General features: G+C 35.7%; 1 protein-coding gene across 1 annotated transcript; it reads left to right on the top strand.

Annotated features, from left to right (window-relative positions):
* The first annotated feature begins 242 nt into the window (after nucleotides 1-242).
* CLEC2B (C-type lectin domain family 2 member B) lies at nucleotides 243-24,212 on the top strand. The gene is made up of 5 exons (XM_004451186.3): nucleotides 243-435; nucleotides 9,601-9,681; nucleotides 12,164-12,342; nucleotides 19,712-19,815; nucleotides 20,814-24,212. Exons 1-5 carry the CDS (start codon nucleotides 348-350, stop codon nucleotides 20,929-20,931), a joined length of 570 nt encoding a protein of 189 aa, XP_004451243.1. The 5' UTR covers nucleotides 243-347; the 3' UTR covers nucleotides 20,932-24,212.
* Nucleotides 24,213-24,977: the final 765 nt, after the last annotated feature.

The raw sequence follows: 24,977 nt of genomic DNA, 5'->3' as shown, positions 1-24,977 counted from the left end.
GTGTAAAAATACTCACTTCCATAATTTTGTGTCCTGTGATTCAGATAAGGGTCCTTGGCTGCGAATATAAGGAAATATAAGTTTGGTTCTCTGCACCATTATTTCTTCACATATTCTGTACTTCCTTGCAACAACTTAGTTGTTTTTTAGACAGAAAAGCTGTGGTAGAGGAGTATGACTCATACATAGTCACGTGATTATCATAGCTTGAGAAATACTTTTTTAAAAACTCATGTGCTCTTTAGAGAAGCATAACTCTAGCTTTGAGTTTAATCATTAAAACAACAATAACATTTTTAAGTTAAACTTAAATAAAATTAAAACTTTGAAGAAAGGATTTGGAAGCTATGACACAAAACATCCAGAAACCAGCATGTACTAAAGAGGCTCCAGCAACTGATGACAGAAACCAGGGAAGTGATGCAAAGAAAAAAGGTAACCACATTTTTAATTCTTCAGAATGAACGGTACTTACTGAAATGATTAATCATAATGTGAAACAAAGCCTTTGAAGATAAAAATAGGGTTTTGTGTCTTTTTCCGACAAACCTGAAAACAGAAAAATTGTTGTTTTTTTTTAAAGTTACAATTCCTTAAAAGAAAACGGTAACAATAGAATTCTGATTTGGAAATGACTGTTTTGACCTTATCAATTCAGACTAACTTAGTTTAGTTACATCACTTGGAAAGGGAAGAAAATGTACCAAAAATCTTTTCTTTAAAAACTTGGTAGCATTGGGTATATTAAAAAGCGAGTTCAGAATATGTAAAATCCAAACCAAAAATCTAGCAGGAAAATCTTTCAAGGTTATTTCAACGTGTTTCTAAATATAGTGAAGAAGGAGGGGAAGAAACTAAGGTGCATTAAACACAACAATCTATGATTTGGGGACTATGGTGAGGTTTACACACTGGCCACTTAATTTCATTTCCATTTACCAGTGTTTGCAACAGTCAAAAACTTGTTGCCATGAATACTAGATTCCATATATTCTATTCTATTTTTATTCTTTGCCAATCTCAAAATTCTGCCTAAAATTAGATAGGAAGGTTGGGTGGGGAAAAGGGAATTAAATATTAGGTTAGAGCACAAAAATATCAATTAAACAAACACTTTTAAGAATATTTTTCTAGCCACTCTTAAAATCATTGTTTATTTCTACCCTTCATACATATCAATCAACAGTATGAATTTATTGTGCAATATAATTTTTGTTATTTTTTGTTTCATTCTTTTTGCTTATCAATATTTTGTGATTTTTCTATAGTTGTGAACTGGGGAAAAAGTATTTTGTTTGATTTTAAGCTTTTAAATGTTAAAGTCTTTGTGTATGTGTGTGGTTTCATTTTTGGTAATTTTAAATTTATTGGCCACCCTGAGAGATCTTTCCTTCCATCTTTTCTTGGAGACGATCAAGGTCATGAACTAAGAAAAAAATGTTCAGTTAAATAAGTGAAGTCTTTCTATGGGAAAAATAATAGGAGTCCCTAAATGTTTAGATTATGATAGCAGTGAATATAGAACATTTTGTTTCACTGTTAATTAAATAGGTTGTTAATGAACTGGCCTGGGAAGTTAAGTTGCCTTTTCTTACATTGCTTCTTTGAGTTTACTAATTAAGAAGGCCAAGAGACTTCCTTCAAATCTATATTTCAGTGTTAGTTCATAATGGGAAATCACATTATTTTTTCTTTTTTCTTTTTTTCTTTTTTTTCTTTTTAGTTTTGGCTAAGTTTTGTGGTGTATAGGCATTGAGGATTGAGTAAAGGAATATAAGGAATGAAATACATAAAATGACAATGATTTATGCAGAGGAAAGGAAACTAGATTTTAGGGCTCAGGAACTGAACTGATTAAATAAAAAATGAATTATTTCCCTTCTAGAATGTGTCATAATCTTTAATTCTTCAAATTCTTTTTTTTTTTCAGTTTATTATCAGTCTTTCCTACCAAATGTAAACTTTTGGAGGGAATAAATTCTGTCTTATTTACTGTGATACATCTGGAAACTAGCACATAGTAGGTGATTAAACATTTATTAAAGGATGAAAAATTAAACAGTTCTCGTTCAAAGGATGAACATTGCAGATATATCACTTCATGCTTCTTGTGTAGCTTTGAAACTCTTGTTGGTCAAAAGAAATGCACAGCTAATGGCAGCAACACTTTTCAAGAATTTGGGGAAATATACAAAATTAGACAGGTACTGCCCAGCCCACAAGCACTGCAGAAAGCTGACTGGCCCGCAAGCGCTGCAGAGAGCTGACTCAACAAGGTGACGCAACAAAAAGGGAGATAAAGCAAAAACACAGAAGAGCACGCAGCGAATGGACACAGAGAGCAGATGACCAGCAAGCTGCAAGGGAGGAAGGGGAAAAAATAAAAATAAATAAATACAGACACAGAAGAACGCACAGCCAGTGGATACAGAAAACAGAGAGCAAGCAAAAAGCCTCATGGGGGGCAGGGGGAATCATAGGCAGCCCAATTTTTTTTATTTTACCACCCTTCAGGGCTTTGCCTGTTCGAGTCGTGAGTGGCTCAATGAAAAGAAGAGGAATAGTACGGGGGTCTTGATGTGATCCCTTATTTATATCTTTCTTTTCAGTCGCACTGCAAAGTTGAAGAAACAAAATGAAATGACCAATCCTGCCATCGCTAGATTACCCTAAAGGAAGTTTATTTTAACCAATTTCTAACAAAACTAAACAATAACACATCAAAACAGATTTCCCCTGAACTGAAGGAATAATTGTGAACATATGTGCTGCCCATGCTCTATGGAAAACCACAAGTGGGCACATGAAAGACTTTTAAACAAAGATATGTGGAGGTATTTAAGTTAAAATTATTTTCTCTACCACTTTGCTTAGATGTAGCCATTCTTTATTACATCCTAATGAATCAATCATTATTCACTATTTCTGACTCTTCTTTCTTACTTTTCTGATCCATTGCCATCTAAGACACATGCATTTTTTTTTAATTAAAAGAGATATTTCCATCCACTTGGGATTAATTGAAATCTTTTAATATTACATTTATGCATAGTTAAATTCATCAAATATTAGTCCTAATTCACAGAGGAGCTCATATTCAACTCTTTAGCTCTATTTTTAGTGTTTTGTCCACATTTCTAAATAGTGTGTTTATGTTGAAATGTTTGTAAGTTTTAGACATTATCTGTTGGTCTGTTGATAATGTTTATATTAACTGTTTATTTATACATAGTTTATTTATTTATATAATTCTACTGTGTCTCTTCTTTCCTTCCCCAAATATAATCACATTACTGATTTTAGTACTTTTTCTGTAGTTTTCAAAAATTCTGTTGATAATAAAAAACTTATCATTATCCGAGATTTTGGTGAAGCATGAACATTTCCACGATCTTTCCATGGAGACTATGATTCAGTATGTCTTCCATGAGGCCCATAATGCCCATATTTACTGAGCATCACAGAGAATTCTTACCATCACTTAAGTTTATAAAATACTGCACTATTGAAAACTTTTTAATATTTGCTTTTCTTTTCTATGCAATGGTATATTTCATATGCCCAGAATTTTATTATGCATTTGTAATCTTTGTTCATTGCAGAATCCAGTTATTATAGCTCCATAAACAACCATTTAGAGTAACTGGCCATTTGATTATTTATATAATCATTTATTTTAATGAGATGAAGAGTATTCATGAATATATGACCAAAATGATTAGTATTTTATCATTAACATAAAACTTCATATGTGTTCCTCCCTATTCTATATCCTCCTGATTTCAGAGGTAAAACTCTCTTATCTTTTTCATTTTTCATTTATTTGTTCTTTCCTTATTTTAAATTCAAGCACACATTTATAAAGTCTTAATAATATACGGTTTAGTTTTGGTTATTTTTGAAATTTTAAAAGAACAGTATCATACCACATGTAGTGTTCTAGAATTTATTTATTTTTATTCAATGTAATGTTACTATTAATAATATTCAGCCAAAATGTTTTGTCTTTGTAGTTTATTCAATTTTTATTGCTTTGTACATTATGGAAATATACATTTTTCTATAAAGCATTTGGTTTGTTTTGAAATTTTTCACCATTAATAACAGTGTTATCATAGTAGCATTTTCTTTCTTTTTTTAAAAGATTTATTTATTTCTCTCCCCTTCCTCCCCCCCGCCCCCCCCCCCCATTGTCTGCTCTCTTGTGTTCATTTGCTGTGTGCTCTTTTGTGTCTACTTGCATTCTCAGAGGCACCGGAAATCTGTGTCTCTTTTTGTCGCATCATTTTGCTGTGTCAGCTCTCTGTGTGTGCACACCACTCCTGGGAGGGCTGCGCTTTTTTTGCATGGGGCGGTTCTCCTTGTGGGGCACAGTCCTTGTTTGTGGAGCTCCCCTATGCTGGGGACACCCCTGTGTGGCATGGCACTCCTTGTGTGAGGCAGCACTGCGCATGGACCAGCTCACCATATGGGCCAGGAGACCTTGAGTTTGAACCCTAGACTTACTACACGGTGGGCAGACACACTACCTGTTGAGTCACATCCACTTCCCCATAGTAGCTTTTATTTGTTCATGTCTCCTGTTATTTATATATTAGATTTTTTCTCTGGTATCTACCTAGTAGATTGCTAGGTCAGAAAGTTTGCACATATTTATTATGCATGCCATTTTTTTACATTCCAATGTGGTTTTGCTCATTTGGATTCCTACCAGGAATGTATAAGATACCATTTATGCACATTCTTTCTGACATATGTTGTACTCAGAAATGTTTTGCAAACTGAGTAAAAATAAAATGGTATTGTACTATAGTTTTGATTTGTATTTTCCTTATTCCCTTATTATAGTGAGGTTGAATCTTTATCTCCATAAACCTCTTAGTCATAAATTTATCTGTGAAACTCCTGTTCATGTCTTCTGCTCATTTTCCTATGGGATATGTATTCTTTTCTAATTGGTTTACAGGAATTATGAATAGTAATTATTTGTTGGTTATGTGTGTTGCAAGTATCTTCTCACAGTTTTTATCTTGTAATTTTCCTTTCTTTATGGTGTCATTTTATGAAATGAAGATTTAAATTTTAATATGATTATGTGTATTAATCTTCTTACTTATTGTTGGCCTTTGGGGTCTTATCTAAGCAATCATCTCTTCCTTGAAAAACAAAGCTATTTACCTATATTTTCCTCTAAATTAAAAAAAAAATGCCCTTGACATTTGAAGTCCTAAAATATCTGGAGTTAATTTTTATGTATGCAGTAAGATATAGGTCCAATTTTAAGTTTTTGTTAATGGAAATCCAATGATTTCTTTTTTTTTTTTAGATTTATTTTTTATTTATTTCTCTCCCCTTCTTCCCTGCTCCAGTCAGTTGTCTGCTCTCTGTGTCCTTTTGCTTTTTGTTCTTCTGTGTCCGCCTGTATCCCAGTCCTCCAGCACTGCGAACCCATGTCTCTTTTTTGTTGTGTCATCTTGCTGCATCAGCTCTCCATGTGTATGGCACCACTCCTGGCAGGCTGCGCATTTTTTCACGCAGGACAGCCCTCCTTATGGGGAGCACTCCTTGCACTTGCGGCTCCCCTACACGGGGGATACCCGTGCGTGGCATGGCACTCCTTGCATGTATCAGCACTGCACGTGGGCCAGCTCACCACATGGGTCGGAGGCCCTGGGTTTGAACCCTGGACCTCCCATGTGGTAGACAGACGCTCTATCAGTTGAGCCAAATCTGCTTCCCCCAGTGATTTCTATTCCAGTTTTTCAATAGACCTTTCTTTGCTCTCTGATCTTTCAGGACATGTTCCATAAAAGTTTAGGGCTCACTACTGCTTTCTACTCTTTTGCTGATATATTCCCCTCAACTTGGTTTACCACCCTATATCCCAGCCATCTCATATGTTCAGTTTCCTATATTTCTACATCACCACAGTGTTTTCCAAACAAAAATAATAAAATTTCATAAGTTATTTTGAATTTTTACTTTGATTTTTCAGTTAAAGAAGGCGGGGCCCTGCCACTGAGAATTCCTCTTCTGGTAAACATCTAGGGCCCCTTATCCCTGGTTTAGATTTGAGGTCTAACTTGACCCTTTCATACCCCCATGTGGTAGAATGGCACACAGAGAAAATGAGGTGGGTTAGCTGAGGTTGGAGGATGGCCACTTAGTCTGTGTTTGTGACTTCCCTAGAGAAGGTAGCCTGGCTAGGTGAGATCTGAGTGAATGCTGCTTAACGGGTGTCTGTGATTTCCCTAAAAGGCATTTCATCTGGTCTGGTATAAATTGAGCATCCAGGTTTCACCTCGTCTATATCCAGAGGTATGAATATATATTCATAGATTATCAGACCTCTTCATTGTGAGCTGTAGAATTAGTACTCTCCCTTTCTTCTCTGCAAATAATTTCACATGAGCAGGACATTTTTCTGGGATCCTGGGCATGAAAATTGCATATGTGGCGTACGACTTCACTTGAAGGCACCACAAGCTGCAGATATCTCAGGCTTTTCTAAGAAAGGGGCATTTCCTTTCTTAGAAAAATATTAAGAAAAAGAAATCAGCAGATTTTGTCTTCTAAAGATATATTTAAACTGCATTTTGACACTGACAATTTATTCAGTGCTTATTTCTAATATCCTACTCTTGTTCTAGACTGAAGGTGAAAAAAAATATTTTTTAAAAGGATGATTCAAGCTTTAAGAAGACAAAGATGCTACCTTATGATAACAGAACTTAAAGAATCAGGATTGGAGAGAGACAAACTATGGTTTTATTTTTCTTATTTTTCTTCATTCCTGGAACCACAATTCATTTAGTTTTAATTAATATCATCATAACTATCAATGTTCTTTCCTGATCATAATTGTTATGATTATTCTTGAACTCTGGCCTCATTACAGAACATTCTGCCATATTTAATCACATTAGCTACTTATTTAGCTTGTAAACTTCATGTAGGAGATTTTGAGAGATACCATAAATTGAAATTTGTAGTTTCATTTTGTAGTGATTTGTGTCTGCTAAAATGCACTGACTACATGTCATTTAATTTAGTTTACATAATTATGTATAACATCATTTTGCTTTGAGGAGTCTCTTTTAGCCCATTTAAATCATAGGTTTAAATTATTTTTCTGTTTAACAAGTGCCTTTAACTTTTGGTCTATTAAAAACTAGCAGTAAATTAAAAGTTATAGCTAAGAGATGGGTTATAAAAATTAAATGAAAGATGACACCAAAAATAAGGACTGGATTGCAAGTTTAAACTTTAAAACTATCAAAATAGCTTAAGCAGTAATCTTGTCTATCTTTTCAGATTTATCTTGCATCACTAAAAACTTCTTATAGTAATTTCTTGACTATTAAATGATCCTCATTTCTTCATTGGTATTGTATCTCCCCATTTTTGGAAAGCATTTGCCTGCATTCTTCTCCTCTAAAATTAACTGGCAAATACCCCACAAATCCTTCTTAAAATGGTAATTGAAAAAATAATTCACAATATCCAATTAAAGTTTTGGATGCCAAAAAAGAAGATATTAAGAAATTTTTCTACTTTAAATGTAAAATAAATGAAAATTATTGAAAAACATCTGAAGGTCATCTGTTAAGGTTAAACTTCTTGCCTTCTTTTAAAATAATACTCATTTTTTGGGCCATTAAGTCACCTAATATTTCACTAATGACTCAGTATATAAATTAAATTTAGTTTACTCCATGATGAAAAGTAGAGCTTTATTATTAAAAGAAGGAACAAACAAGGTGACTGATATAGTGACATTATTTGAAATTTAATAAAAGTGCTGTTAGAGTTACTAAAACCTAAATTTATCAGAAATGGATTGGCTTTTGCAATGGGAATTTATTAAGTTAATAGCTTACAGTTTTGTGGCGGTGAAAGTTTACAGATCGAGACATCATCAAAGATTCTTCCTCACCAACCTCCAGCTGTGGGTGATCAGGGAGGGCACAATGGCAATCTGTTCCTTCCTCCTCCAGCCATGTTGTCTTCAGCTTTGGGCTGCTCTGTAGCTCTTCTTTCTCTCAGATCAACCTCTGGAGGCTTCTCTCTATCAGGAAGCCTTTCTTCTCTGGACTTCTTTTTGATGAAGGTAGTACTGAGTGAAATTAGAAACTACAATACTTCTTCTGGCCTGGGCTCAAAAGTTCCAGAGTGTCATTTCTTCCACAATGTATTGGTCAAAGCAAGGAACTAGTCTAAGTCATCTTCAAGAGTGGGCAAATGAGTATACTTCTTTTTTTTTTTAACTTTCAAAATATATCTGTGCAGATGACGGGTCTTGAGACCATGCTGAGTCAGCGTGCAGATACACTAGCCGTGGGCGCCAGCCTAGAGTAGTGTAAGGTCACGTGGGAGGGCCACTGGCCCTCTGACGGTCTGGCTGGCAGACTTGGGACAAGTCCCTGAACCATTAAATATATTTGGTCCCCAAGAATGTTGGACCAGAAGGCTGCTGGCTGCCCCAGCTTGGCCCCAGCAGCAGTATACTTCTTGATCAGAGGAAAAGCAAGGTCACGTAACAAGGGAAGAGTGGACACAGTGAGGTAGTCATTGGAGCTATTTTTAACCATAGGAAACACATAGGGAAAACAAATATTATTCATTGAAAACATTAGGTTAAAAAATAGCATTATGATTGCATTCATTTAAAATTTTTTGTAATGGAGAGGGAAGTTATATGTTTGAAAATAAGATTATTGTAATTTATGGATGAAAGGATGTTAACCTAAATGATAATGCTAATTATCTCTGAGTAGTATACATTTATGTATGGTTCAAGTTTTATTTTGCTCATATATCCACTAAGGAAAAAGCTTATTCATCAAAATGATAACTAGTTCTTCACAAGGTAAAAGAGATAGATATGCTCTTGATAATTTTATAGTCTATCTTAAAATACATTCTGCAATATTTGAGATTTCATAAAATTTATAATACATGTAACTATTTTATAACCATGTAAAATAAATATTTCACTTACAAATGCATCCCATAATTTAATAATAATTCCTCAAAACTTTATTCTATTAATTTTGCAGATAGGGACAGGCAGGACCAGAGCAAAAAACTAACCTGTCCAATTTCCCTTTGCTTGTGTGTGGTAGAAATCCTAAATCCAAATCTTTTGATTAATTGTTCTGTGAACTTTGAACTTTGCTACACTGTCTCTTCTATAAAATAAACTTTTCCATTAGTTAAAAAAGAGATTATTTTAGAAACATTCTGAGACTGTTATGACACACTGATATATAGTCATGGAAGAAAGATGAAAAAGGTGACATGCCTGGGGTGGCTCTAAGTACTGCTACCCTGATGAGCCATACTTGCTGATGGGCTCCTTGAACTTGGCCCTAAGAGTGATCCATGATGATGTTCTAACATTTCCTAGGATTGTCTTGTGAAATTTCAGCCTACCTATTTTAACTATATGATAAAGAAAAAAAGTATATTTTTTGTAATCTCCTTGGAGAAAGCAGAATATAATACCTAAAGATTTTTTAGGCACTGGTTATAAATGCTAATTTAGTCTTTTTTTTCCCCCTTGAGTCCTTAGCTAAATATATTTGTTTTCTTTTTCAGGTTTTCGGGACAAATTAAAGAAGTGCAGTATAATGGCTGTTTTTATAGTTGTTGCTATTATTATTTATTTCGTTGTACAAAGTGAGTAAACTATAACTTTTTGCAGGACTTTGATACTTTATGATATGTTTTCTTGAGGCATTATGACACTTTTCTTTCTGTCTCAATTATGCCTTTTTTCCATTATTTTTTCATTATACCCATTCTTTTCCAATTCTCATGATTTATTTAATCTATGATTACCATGACATATGTAAGGCTTTTGGAGAAGCAAAAATGATTAAGAAAAAGCCCTTCATCCTCATAATCTCACATCCCATTCTTGGGATTTCTATTGCCATAGATTGGCTTTGCCCAGTTAAAAATCTGTATATAAATAAAATCATGACAAATTACATGTACTCTTTTTGTCTTTTTCCTTATGTTCCATATTATGCTTGTGTGATTTTTCCATTTCAAAATATGTATCTAGTGTTCATTGACTCTCCTGGTTGTAGAAGAATGTTGGAAAACTTTTTATAGATTATCTGCTAACCAGATAATCTCTGTTGCAATTTGTCAGCTCTGTGTTTGTAACATAATAACAGCCATAGAAAATACATGTGTCAATAAACTGAACACTGAATTTGAATTTTATATAATTTTCACATGTCCATGCAATATTATTCCTCCTTTTATTTATTCCTACTATTTAAAAAATGTAAAATCATTCTTATCTGCTGGGCTGTCCCAAAAACAGAAAGTGGATTGTATTTGACTTCAGGCTGTACTCGTTTGTGAACCTCTGCTGTAGGGTATTTTTTATTAATCATTCTGCTTTTGATGGAAATGTGAATTTAAATCACTGCAAACAGTGCTGCTGCTTTGGATCATCTTTATACATGTCTTTCAGTGACTGTCTATGGATATCATTTGAAATGTAATTGTGGATAGAATCCATGGAGTATGCATAGGTCAGCTGTAGTAGATAATGCAATAAAGTTTTCCAAAGTATCATTTTTGTTTTTAAGTACACCATTTGCTCCACATCCTGGCAATCCTTTGCTGTATGTTTTACCTATTTTTGCCATTCTAATGAATGTGTATTGGGCCCTTATTGTGGCTTTAATTGACATTTTCCTGATGATCAATTCTTTTAAGCACCTTTTCACATATACTGGTCATTTGGCCATACTATTTTTGTGGCAGGCATGTTTAAATAGTTTGCCCATATTTTTATTGAGTTATTTCTCTTTTCCCTGTATTCTTTTTCCTTCTTTTCAAGTATCACAATGTTTTATTGATACACACGAGTATATAAAATCAGTGAATGAACATGACTTGTTGAGTTAAGTGGACAGTTTCAGTACTGTAACAAGAGGGACTGATTCAAATTCTTACCACTTGTTTCACAGTCACCACAACCACTTCAAGATGTTAATGGTCTCTCAAATTGGATCAGTTTTGTGCAAGTAAACAACGTTTCTTTTTAAAAAGACTTGTGTACTTGCCCAGGCTCAAGGTTATTAAAATCTAGAGCACAAAGCCCTTTGCTAGAGGTAGAAATACAGGCAATATACTATTACAGCCACAACCTTCGATTACAAGTAAGACTTTCCCTGTAGCAACCAAATAAATAACTAGATATTGCAACCGCTCAAAAATTATGAGCAAAGTAAATTTCTACACTATTCTTGGCTGCTACTCAGTTTTCTAAGATGAAACTGCTCATTTTAAATGACCACAAAGAAGATTTTTCTTTTGTTTTTTTTGAAATTCCTAGGTTTTTTTTATTTTTAAAAAAGCATTAGAATACATAAATGTGACATTAAAAATATAGGGGATTCCCATGTATCTCATCCCCTCCACCTCCCACACTTTCCCCCATTAACAACACTTTCATTAGTTTGGGATTAATAAAAGTCACCCCAAAGCATCCACTGTGCTCAAAATATCACAATTTTTGAGTCAGCTTTTGGAGCAAATCTCATCTCCCTTAATGTCAGAGACACTATGCTGTCTCTCAGGTCTTTTTGAATTAAAGAGAATTTCTCCTTTACTTTTTCAAGTTCCCATGAGCCTCTGTCCTCCATCCGTTCCTAAGGACTTGGGCTACCTCCCTGAGGAATTCTTACATATTCAAGGGAGAAGTCTTGATGGTGTACCTAGTTGGCAATAGGCAATCCAATATAGTATGTTAGTTATAAATTCTGTTCTATTATTTTCATTGTTTTCTTAGAGATTAAAACACTAGACTTATTACTGTCATAAATTAGCATTTTTATTACTTCTAGATAATGCTAATATCTCTTCATACTTCATTTATCCAGAAAAGGGCACTAGTTGCTTTGAGAAGACCTATAGATAATGAAGGTTGAAATGGGTAGGAATAGGAGTATCTTGTTAAATACTGAACTATTGTCTTTTGACCCAGCATGGAGTTTTTCTCAACCAGTTATGTGCTGGATATCCAATTCTGGTTATGACCATAATCTTTTATATCACATTGTTTCCCCAAAGAGCTCAAAAGAGAAAGGCACATTTTTTTCGTTTGGTCCTTAAAATACCCATTTATTTATTTCAGGTTGTGTTAAAACAAGTCTTCCATGCAAGTGTTCTCAGAGGTTTTGCCCAGATGATTGGATTGGATTCTACAATAATTGCTATTATTTCTCTGAAGAAGAAAGAGATTGGAATTCAAGTAGAGACAGCTGTATCAGTGAACATGCTGACCTAACTATTATGGACACCATGAAAGAAAGAGTAAGTGATTTTTATACATTTGCTTAGGAATTTATTGCTTTGGGATATCCCAATAGCACTGGAAATACTAAAATGCCACACAATTCTGTAACACATTTCACATAGTCCTATGTAGAGATGTGTGGGTATTCTGGATATATGTATCCAGAATATTGAGAATGTTTGGAACATGTCCTTTGAGAGATGAAAAACCTGGGGACATTTTATAGGAAGGATGTAAGACTTGTACAAACTTGTAAAGTGGTGTCTTCTTGCCTCAAGTAGTATGAATAGATGTGCTTGATGATACTTGGAAAGCTTTTAAAAGCTAGTAGCCACTGAAGAAAGGACAATTGCCTCAGGAAGAATGGGATTCTCTTTGAGGAATTTTCCTCTGACTTCTCCCTCCTGCTTTGCCACCTGTCCCTCAGGTCCCAAGGCAGCTTCTATGAGAACATGAACTAAAAGCGTTGGTGTGTTGATAATGTTCTCCCAGACCAGAGTAGGAGCTTCTCATGAGTAGAGATCACGTATTCTTTGAAATTGTATCCTTCCAGCCAGGTACAAATTAAAAGCTTAATTGAGTCTTGTTGAATACACATTGATTTACATGATAAAATTCCCATAACGAAAGAGAATCCCTAGAAATTTTAACAAGGGCTTGTGAATCTCTTCACCGCTGGATTTATGGAGTCTATTCATTCTCTATTCTCCCAGTCACCTGTTTGATAAACATCAGTGTTTATTTTTGTTTAGGTTTTTTCAAGAATGAAAGTATGAGATAATGTAACCTGATTTAAAATAAATTTTTTAGAACAATGTACACTTGAGAAATGTTTCAAACTCAAAGCACAAAAGAGCAGTAAATATTCTTAAAAGAGCATTGTGTGCTGCTTCTGTGGTCTACAAGTTATATTTATGCAATAAAGAGATTGGGTCAAATTTAAATAACTGTGAAACAGGATGGACCAATGTATTGATCAGTGCAAAGAAACTAGACTAAACTATTTTGCGACCAATAAAAGGTATGGAAAGTTGATGAAAACATGGAAAACTATATGTTAAGAGTAGATACAGCAAATCAAGAAATAAGCTGCAGATGCAATTTAGTAAGTTTGGCTTCTTGAGTTCAATAGTTTTAGTGCTGAATTCTGTAAGAATTTTGAAAACCAATGTTCTGAAAAATTCTTTGGCTATTCTTCACAGTTCTTTTTTAATATATAAAAAGGTTAAATTAGCAGCAAAATGGGAAAATGAGTGTTAATAAAACATTTGAGGGTTAAAGAAAATAACAAGACTCAATTTTTAAAAAATTAGTTTATTGAAGAATATCACTCATACATAAACATACATAAACAATAAGTGTATAATAATAGCTGTGAACTTAAAAAACAAACATATATAACATCATACAGGACTCTCATAACTCATCCTACCATCAGTAACTTACATTGTTGTTAAACCTTTTTAACTAATGATTAAAGAGCATTGTCAAAATTTATTACTAACCAAAGTATTTTCCTCAACAACCCTATTGTTATTTTTTAAATATATTTTTTATGACAGAAGTTGTAAACTTATAAAATAATCATGCACATGTGCAGAATTCCCAAACACTCCTCAATAAACTCACCACACTGTGGTGGAACATTTGCTACAAATAAGAAATCATCTGATTGTTACCATGTCCATTGTGTATATTTGGCACATATTTTCCATACTGCCTCATTATCAGCACAGTACATCTTTTGCATACATGCAAAAACATTATATTATTGCTGCTCACCACAGTCCATAGTCACTCAAGCTGTATTTTTCTTATGCTTCTCCACATTCCCAACACCCTGCAGTAGTGATATACATTTGCTCTAGCTCACAAAGGACACTCTTGCATCTGTACCATCAACCACAATTCTCATTCACCTCTTGGTTTACTGTGCTATTCAGTTCTTAGATTATTCTCTCACATTCGGTCAATTGGCATTTGCATACGTAGACTACCATTTTCAACCACATCCCCATTTATAAACTAGCTGTTACTCACTATGTGTTACCATCTACTCTATACATTTCCACACTTTTACAGCAGGCTAATTAAAACTTCTACATACATTAAACATTAGTCCATCTTAGTCCTTCTCTTATCTCCTTTAAGAATCTACCGCCTACCACCAGGTCTTGAAGATATTCCTACAATTTCTTCTAGAAGTTCTTTGATTCTTGCTTCTATTTTAGGTTTTTGATCTATTTTGAGTTAATTTTTGGATACGATGTGAAATAGGGTCCTCTTTCCTTCTTTCAACTATGGATATCCAATTCTTTCATCACCATTTGTTGAATGGACTGTTCTGCCCAAGCTGTGTGAGTTTGAAAGGCTAGTCAAAAATCACTTTAACTTACATGTGAGGGTCTGTTTCTGAACCATAAAATTGGTTCCATTGGTCTATGTGTCTGTCTTTATGCCAGTACCATGCTGTAGCTAGGTAATATGATTTAAAGTCTGGAGATGAGGGTTTGCTTTTCCTTTTTATGAGGTTTCTGGCTATTCAGGAACCCTTACCTTTCCAAATAAATTTGATGATGGTGTTTTCAAATTTTTTTTTAATGCTGGTGGAATATTTATCAGGATTGCATTGAATCTATATATCAATTTGAGTAGAATTGACATCTTAATGATATTTAGTCTTCCAATCTATGAGTATGGAATGTGCTTCCAGTTATTTAGGACTTTTTTAATTTCTTTTAACAATGAGTTGCAGTTTTCTGAATACAAGTGCTTTACATCATTGGTTAAGTTTATTCCTGACTATTTGAGTTTTATCTGTCATATTTTATTTTCACCACTCTTTTGACACTTTTAATTACTTCTATTAATATAGTCATCATTTCTATACTCCCTTCCAGGCTTCTCTCTCCTGTCTTTTCTTTTCAGGCTCTAGCACACCCTTTAGAATTTCCTGAAAATCTGGTCTCTTGCTTAAAATTTCTCTCAGTTTCTGTTTATCTGTGAATATTCTAATCTCACCCTCATTTTTGAAAGACAGTCTTGCTGGATGTAAGATTCTTGCTGGAAGTCTTTCTCTTGTAGTATCTTAGATTTATCAGACCACTGTCCTCTCACCTCCATGGTTTCTGGTGAGTAATCAGCATTTAATCTTATTGGGTATCCCTTATAGGTTGGTTATGCATTGCTTTTCTTTTGCTGTTCTCAGAATTCTCTGTCTTTGGCATTTGACATTCTGATGAGTATGTTTCTTGTATCTATTTGGATTTTTTCAGATGGAAGTTATGTTGTGCTTCTTGGACAGTGATATCTATGTCCTTCAATAGGGTTGGGAAATTTTCTATCAAAATTTCTTCAAATATTTTTCTGCCCTTTTCCCTGTTCTTATCCTTCTCAGACATCCATGGCATGTATATTTGCATGCCTTTTGCTGTCATTTAGTTCTCTGAGACCTTTTTCACTTTTTTCCATTCTTTTCTTCATCTGTTCTTTTGTTATGTTCCCTTTCAGAGGCCATTTCTTCACGCTCACCAATCCTTTCTTCCGCCTCCTTAAATCTGCTATTATATGATTCCAATGCTTTTTTCAGTTTCATTTATTGCACCTTTCATTCCCATAAGATCTGGTATTTTTCTATGTATGATTTCAAATTCTTCTTTGTGCTCATCCAGTGTCTTCTTAACATCCTTAATCTCTTTAGGCATCTCACTGAATTTATTAAGGAGATTCATTTGAACTTTGATGATTAGTTGTCTCAACTCCTTTATGTCATTTGGAGGCTTATCTTATTCTTTTAACTGGGCCATAGCTTCCTGTTTCTTGGTGTGGATTGTAAATTTTGTTGATGTCTTAGCATCTGGATTACTAGAATGTTTATTCTGGGTACAGATTTCTCTTTAGTTAAGGGTTTCCTGCCCTTTCTCCCTTGCTGGTTGTGCAGTAGGAGCCAAGGTTGTAATTTGTGCATGAGTTGTGGAGGTTCAAGCTGCCCTCATTGTGCCAGGGACCAATAAAACATCTCCTAACTCTCTTCTTTGCCAGGGGTAGGGACAGAGTCACAGCTGTGTGGAATAATCCAAGTCATGCAGGCCTAAACTGTAGTTGCCCAGAGAGACTGATGAAGCTTCACGCCCCTTTCTCCCCTGCCTGGGGTGGCTATGGAGCTGCAGGTGTGGGCAGCAATCTATGCAGTGTGGGTCCAAGATGACTGCAGTTGCCCCAGCACACTTCCAATTTTCAGTCTGTGCCAGCCAATAGTACCTGAAGTTACCTGGATAGGCTGGTGCAGGGCCCACCAGCCTCCTCCATGCCAGAGGCAGGGCTGAAGCCTATGTTAGGGCTGCAGGCTGATCTGGGTGAAAGAAACTGGTTCGTGCCATCACTGTGATCTTAGGTCAGCCTGGCTTCCCCTCAGGCTAGGGACAGAATCAAAATGGTGAAAACTGGCCTCTTTCCAACTTGGGCAGATTCACATCCCAGCTGTTCCCAGGGTTATACCTTAGCCAGCTGAGTATACCAATCAGTAGCCAAAATTGGCAGCCAACCTTCTCCTCCTCCCCTGTTTTTGAGAAATGGAGCTCCAATTCCAGCCACAGAATAGCTCCTGGGGTGGGTCTTGCCACCAGAGTAGGATAATCACTGGCCTAAACTGCTTGGCTGGTAATTTCCCAGATAGGCTGGTGCAGGTTACCACAGCTTCCTTCCTGCTGGAGGTGGCTTTGGGGCCTAGGCAAGAACTGCAATCTGACCTGGATGGAAAGAAGCTGGTCCCCACCAGCACTGTGATTTTCAGGCCACTCACTTCCCCTAGTGCCAGGCACGGTGTTAAGATGGCGACTCCTGGCCTCTTTCTGACGTGGACAGACTCAAACTCTAGCTGTTCTCTGGATTATAATTTAGTCCGCTGAATTTTCTCATCAGTAGCTGAAGTTGGCACCCAACCCCCTCTTCCTCTCCTATTTTTTATTTTTGGGAAGTGAAGCTTTCAATTCCACCCACAGAACAGCCCTTAAGGCAGCTTGTGCCTCTAGTGAAGGATAGGAACCAGCCTCCCGGACATGGAGTGCTCTACTCAGGAGTCTTCTCTGCAAATGGGCAGTCTCCTCCTTCCATTCCTCCAAGGACATTGCAGGATGCTCTTCTGGTCTCCTGGAACCCCCAAAGAAGTTCTTCAGCTAGCTGCAGATAGCTCTGGGTGTTTTTTAACTGCCCTGTAGCAGGAGCTGACTCTAGGAGCTCTTTACTCTGCTGCCATCTTGCTGGTTGTTAAGACTCAATATTTTAAAATATTCCTTCTATAGGAATCTTGCCAGCAAACACTGACAAAAAGAGCCCAAATCATGGCACAAAAGAGACAGAAGTACCCTAAAATAATTAGTTTTGAACTGAAGAGAAATCATTAAACAATTAGGTAACAATAGTTATATTATTTAGAGAAAAGAAAAAGACTGGTTGTACAATTTCCTGATATATTTTGAAGATCATAAAAGTTTACTATGTGCTTCATAAACTGGCAAAAAATTAAGTGACAGAATGAAGTAAAACTGTGAAATAGTGGTAAAAGTAATATAGAATAAACTTAAATGGGTTTTTTATTTAAAATAGTTTAATTTAAATATTAAAATATTTCTTTAATACAAAAAAAATTTTCCTTAGCTATTATGAGATGAAACTTGCTTCCACCTATTTAAGAGTTTCTTGGACTTTAGCAAGGGTCTATGCAAGAACCACTTTATTGAGGCAATAATGATTGACAAGTTTCATAGGACTGATTTTGAAAACACAGCTCCTAATTTTCAGTCTCCAAGACCACAATCACTGAGTTTTCATCCAAATTTCCCAGTTACCCAATAATATATATCCTATTGGTTTCCAATTCAGGTTATCATGATTTATATTTTCCTATAATCAAGCTCTTTCTTAAGCTTAGAACATGGATTTCCCTCTTCACCCTAGCCCTCTGTATTTTCTATAGAATCATTTTTCTTCCCTTTCAGATTCACCCTTCACAGCACATGAAGAAGTCTCCCTGATAAATGCAAGCTTTTCTTCCTTTAAACTCTGATTTTACCTACTATTTATTACACTCCTATTTTCTCTTTATCTAGTAGCATATTTTCTAACTCTACGTTTATGTAATTTTCCTTTCTACAAAATGAAGTCCTTTAAGTCCAGTGATAATGTTTTGTTAATCAGTCCCTTTGTAGTCTATCTAAAACTTAGTCCAGAGCTGGGATGGTAAAATGACAAAGGTTATTATGAGTGTTACTGTTATCATGTAGAATTTCACCACAATTTTATGATGTGCTATGACTCCCTTTTAGTTATCAGAATTGGAAGATAGAGTAATATAAAGTCAAGCTCTTTGCTTTCTAGCCACTTAGTAGCAGAGTAAACCCGATGATTTTCTTTATATATTCTATGATAAAAAGATAGCAAGAAATTTTCAACATTGAAGAAAGAAGGATAAAAGGAGAAATAGGAAACAATAGCATTATATTAATTGTTAAATGATGCCTTTAGAAATCTAAATGTTTGTTAGAAAAATAAAATTTGATGATTAGATGCTAAAGAACACATACTTGCAAACACCAATAGCCTGGGAAAGTAGAGAATTTGAAATAAATAGCAATAAATGAAATATTCTAGTGTTTATTGGGAAGTAAAAGACACAAATAAATATGTTAATTAGGAATGCTCAAGCACAAACCTTTGTCTTCTAGGAGTTTACAGTCTGAAATTCTTAGACAAATAGATTTTCAAAATAAATATGTATCAATTTATTTTATTTATTTATTTTTTATCCCCCCCCCCAAGGCTTGCTTGCTGTCTGCTCTCTGTGTCCATTTGCTCTGCGTTCTTCTGTGTGTCTGTATTTATTTATTTTTATCTATTCCCCCCCCACCCTTGCAGCATGCTTTTTGTCTGCTCTCTGTGTCCATTCCTTGCGCGCTCTTCTGTGTTTTTACTTATCTCCCTTTTTGTCGCGACACCTTGCTGAGTTGGCTCTCTGCAGCACTTGTAGGCTGGCGGCTCTCTGCAGCATGAGGATGAGCCTGCCTTCACAAGTAGGCCCTGGGACAAGAACCCAGAGCCTCCCATATGGTAGATGGGAGCCCAAACTAATTGAGCCACAGCTGCTTCCCTCATTTATTTTTCAGTGAAGATATTTTAAAGAAAATTTATCCCTATCATTGCTTTACAAATCAGAAAACTAAGGGTCAAAGTGATCAAGGTACTATTTTCTAGATCACATAGTTAATTATAATGGAATTAGTAGTTGAACATTTGTCATCATGTTTCTCTCAACCTGCAAAGTAAGAGGGGCACAACAGGTGGTAGCACAAACTGGCAAGTAAAATAATGAAATTTATTTTGTCTCTGAAGGATTTTCTTATGCGCCATAAAGGAAGTTCTGATCACTGGATTGGACTAAAGTTGACAGGAATTCAAATAGGAAAATGGGTAAATGGAGCCACATTTAGCAAATGGTAAGTCTCTTTCTTTCTGGGATTATTTAAATTCTGACAGTGCAAACTTCTCTAGGATCTATGAATTAGATAAATTTTTCTACAACCCAAGACCTGTGTACATATTGAAAAAATGGAGTGGGGAAGGTTGTATCATTTATTGAGATTAATTCCAAGAAGCAACCGGAGAATTTGGAAATCCCAGATATAAGGAGGCAGATCTTATTGGTGATCTTGAAAATAAAAACCTGAAGTTCTTATACACTGGCAAAAATACTACATTTTTGCCCAATTTTAACCTATCTTACTCAATTTAATATCTGTTCTTCAAGCTTCATGCTGTTTTCTCATGTTCAAGCCCAGCTCAGTGTTCTTTTTAACCTGATTTTATTTGCATTCATAGTGCGATTTGTCCTGGGATCCATTCATATCTTTGGTTCTGCAATGCAAAGCATGGCTCTAAAGACCTGAGTTCCACGTCCACAGCCCTCAGCAAAACTACCTCCATGGTGATCCCCTCAGCCCCTTAGTTTTTATTAGAATTTCTCCACAGCGACGTCTGACATTTTGGACTGAATACTTCTTTGTTTTGGGAAGGGGGCTTTCCTGTGGGTTGTAGGGTGTTAGCAGCATCCCTGGGCTCTACCCATTAGATGGCGGTAGCACCTCCTACCCTGAGTCGTGACAATCAAAAATACCTCCAGATATTACATTATCAAGTGTCCCCTGGGCGGAGGGAGCAGGGCAACATCACCCCAGTTGAGAATCATTGGTTTACCTAAGCTGGTGAGGTGGCTCCACTGATCACATCTACCTGCCATTAATGTCAGTGTAACAATTACACATCCTTGGAAGAGAGACTCTGGGTGCACCTTGGTATCTTAACCCTAGCAAGAGAGGACTGCGTCACAGTACACCCTCTCAAAACTCTGGAAAAATAAGATTTTTTTGAAGGTGTCATTGGATCAGGGAGAAATTATAGGACTCCTCGTACATAATGTCTAATTTCTCTATTGTAGGTTTAATGTGAGTGGGAATGAAGAATGTGCTTACCTCAGCGATGGTGGTGTGGCTTCAGCTAGGTGTTATGCAGAAAGAAAATGGATTTGCAGGAAAAATGCGCACCACTTAGAATGATGAGCCAATACCTCAACCTTCTTTTGTCCCCTCTGTGTAACTTAACTTACAAAATTGTACTGTTTTAATATTATAATGTAAAAACAATCTTTTAATTGATAAGCAATGTCCCTCAACTTATACTTTTCACATGGTGGGGTAAACCTTGAGTCTTGGCTCTTCTATATGAATTTTAGAAAAATCTTGTTACTTCTTTTCATCTATAGGTAGATTTTGGGAGTTACCTTTAAAAATAGTCTGAGTTTCCAGGCAGTTATTACAAATACCATACACTGAGTTAGTGTAAACAAGGGGGATTTATTGGCTCATGGTCTCGATTTCTGGGAGGCTTGCTTCCTCCAAGGGGACAGAGCATTCTGGCTGGCCACCCTTCTTGATTGGTTCCTCAGCCTTTCCATTGCTTGGCCATGTCCCCTCCTTTCTCTTCCAGGTTCCTGTTGACTCCTCCCTGTGGCTTTCTGTCTGTGTCTGCAGTCCTTCTTTGTATAAAGCCTCCAATAATCCCAATTAAAACACACTCTCATTCTGTTGAGAAATAAAAAGCATAACCTTGCAGAAAAAACTATCTAATGAGCCACTCCTGCCCCCACTTCTGTAAATCAGCCTGTGAGAACATGGCCTTGCTGGAGAATATCAAATGAATGACTCCTGCCCCCCACTTCAAATCAGCCCACAAAAGCACAACCTTGCACCTGCCTTCTACTTCTGTAACCCCGCTTGCAAAATTTCGCCTAGCAACACATTATCCAATGAGCAAAGGTCATGCTGATCCCACATAAAATCCTACATAAACCTATGAAAACTGAAAAACAGAGCTCAGAATTTGGAAATTGACTCTCCTCTGGGCCCACATGTAATAAATCTTTTTCCCCGCCTCTCCAAGTGCCATTTGGATTTCTCTGCCATTCAGAACTCCTGGCTTTGCTGCAACAATTCAACTGAACCACACTTTAACTAAAATAACAGCTACAAGAGATCCTATTTGCAAGGGATTCACACTGACAGGAAAAGAAATCAGGTCCAAGAGCACATCTAAATAAGGATGCATAATTCAATCATTCACAACACAATTTTATTTATGCATATTATATATATTTTTTATTTATTAAATAAAACAACGTCCATGGCTATTGTATTTTATTTATTATATTAATCCCCTTCTATCTGTTTTTGCTATTGAAATTGTCATCTTATTGCCTTTTAAAATAGGTGCTTCTGTGTAGAAATGTAACTGTTTTATATATTCTCCTCCTGTTCAACTCTCATCCTGAAAAGTCTTTGATAGATTGTGTGTGTGTTTTTTTAATGTTGTAGACTATAATGTCTAAGAATAACACTTTTATTAACTCCTGAATTACAACGTTCACTTCTTTCTTATCTAATTAAAATCGGCAGCATTACCAGAGCACTATTAATAGAGGAGATCATTAAGTTTTTATTCTATTGAAAATGCTGCTAACATTTTGACATTAATTGTGTTTCATCTATTTTTTTCTTGTATATACTCTTTCTAATTTAATTTAATTTTTTCAAATGTATTTCTCTCCCCTTCCCTTCCCCTCCCCCTTCACCCCCCCTAGTTGTCTGCTCTCTGTCCATTCGCTGTGTGTTCTTGTGTGTCTGCTTTCATTCTTGTCAGCGGCTCGGGGATCTGTGTCTCTTTTTGTTGTGTCATCTTGATGCTTCAGCTCTCCATGTATATGGTGCAACTCCTGGGGAGGCTGCACTTTTATTGCACCGGGCGGCTCTCTTTATGGGGTGCACTCCTTGCGCGTGGAATTCTCTTACATAGGGCATACCCCTGAGTAACAGGGCACTCCTTGCGTGCATCTGCACTGTGTGTGGGCCAGCTCACCACACGGGTCAGGAGGCTCTGGGTTTGAACTCTGGACCTCCCAAGTGGCAGGCAAATGCTCGATCCACTGAACCAAATCCACTTCCCTATATATTCTTTTTAACTTAGGTTATTTCCTTTCTACTCCTATTTTACTAAGGGACTTTTTATAGGAAGAGATTTTGAATTTTACTCAATACTTTTGATTACTACATCTATTTAGATGTTTTTTAATGTTCTCTTCCTTGATCTTTTAATGTGGTTACTGGCATTTATACATTTTCTGATGTTAAATAACTTTGTTTTCTTAAATAAAATTCAGCTTGGTAATGTCATTTTAATAAAAATTTTTGTATTCCTACATCTAAATTCTTGAATGTGATTGCCCTAAAATTTTCTCCAAGAGGGCAAGGTTTATACCTGAAAGAATCCAAGAGAAGACATGGTTGGAAATTGTGTTGTTTTACTTTTATAATTCAAAAGTTTGAATGGCAAGTTTAACATGACCAGAAAAGGAATTATTCCCGTTTTCTGCATACTTTAGGCTAGATTGGCATTTGTGTCATCATCATTGTGGCATAGTGATGACCTCTGAGAGACTCCCTGGAAGCCAGTATGCTTTGGGGGAAAATTATAATGATACTGATGTAATCAGCTTAAAGTAAATGGTACCGGGAAACTGTAGAAACAAGAAAATCTATGTTGTTTTCAGGCAAAGACGCTCCTAAGAACCATGGTGTTGTGAGTAATAACAAAATTGCTAACTTCTTCTCAAAGGTGTGATAAATGAAATTAGCTACAAAAGACATTTGTGGGCAAAATGGTTCCTTTATCTGAAGAGGAAGAAATGATGTCTGGACACTATGAAGAATGATCATGCACATTGACTGGACAATAAACAAATGTATAATCATTCTTCTCTATTGATTATTTTGAATCTTTATTCATAAATTATGATTCCTCTCATGGGCACATTGGTTCTGTAATGCATCTTAATCAAATTGTTTATGAACCCAGAGGTACCATGGAAAATATTTGCCTAGGACCTCTCAAACCTAGTGACAGGTTTGCACAGGATCAAATGTCTACCAATAATCACATGGGTTCTTTGCAGTAGAGAATAACAGAGTTTATTAAATAGTTATTTTGTGCATGTTTTAATATGGAAAACTATTAATTCTATTCCCATGCTAGTAGTAATATTCTGTAACTGTCTAGATATGTATAGATTTTTTAAAAATGTATAATTTTGATTCTTCTTGTCTTATCAAGACCTGCTTATTTTCATTTCTGTGTCCCATCTTTCTCATATACAAGCTGGAGCTAGAATGTCCCTTTCTCATTTCAACATCCTTCTGCAAAATAAAGAAAAGATATTCTCCAATCATCTCTGTTGTCCAATCCTTTTGGCTTCATTTATTGCTCCACCAAAGTAAATAAATCACTAAATCACCCCACCTTGTGTTTCTATGTCTAGTGGACTTGCTCCAGTTCCCATTGCTCAAGACTTCTCAAGTAGTATTTAGCAATTTTTCCTATTTCCCTCTTCTAGAAATTACTGTCTTCCACGAATTCTGTGACAGCACATTTCCCTGATATTCCTCCTTACTCACTGACTACTTACACTTATTTGAAAACATCCTTTCTCTCTGCCATGTATGTTAGCCTTCCTATAATTTTAGGCCCTCTTTTCTTTCGCCTTTATAATCCTCCCTATGTAATCTCCTTTATACATTTGGGGTATAAGGAAATTACATGGGAGATTACCTATTCCAATAGTTCCCAACTTTACATATTTAACCATGAAGCTTTCTCTGAGTTCCAGATTCTATATCTATCTGCCTTTGTCTAATGTCTCAAAGAGATCTTCTTTTGAATATGGTTTATAACTTCCCCCAAAATGTGATCCTCATCAGTAAACCACCCAACCAGCCAGGTAAATAAAAGTAGAAGCCTGATTTTTAAAGAAAAAGAAGACTGGTGTTATCCTTGATATTCCATTCTTCCTCATCTACAATTTTTAATCAATCGACTAATGTTTATATTTCTCTAATCAATTCACTTATATTTATCTCTGAGACATCCATACCTTCCCATCTTGCTTAGCCTTACTGAAATAGTCACCTGAATGGACTCCAGGTATCCAAACTGGCATACCCGAATATCCAAATATCTACTCCAGATTTTCTCACAATTTAGCTAGGGTAATGTT

Source organism: Dasypus novemcinctus, chromosome 20 (genome assembly GCF_030445035.2).
Source record: "Dasypus novemcinctus isolate mDasNov1 chromosome 20, mDasNov1.1.hap2, whole genome shotgun sequence".
NCBI lineage: Eukaryota > Metazoa > Chordata > Mammalia > Cingulata > Dasypodidae > Dasypus > Dasypus novemcinctus.
The sequence above is the reverse complement of the archived record's forward strand: the minus strand, read 5'-3'. Positions and strand labels throughout refer to the sequence as shown.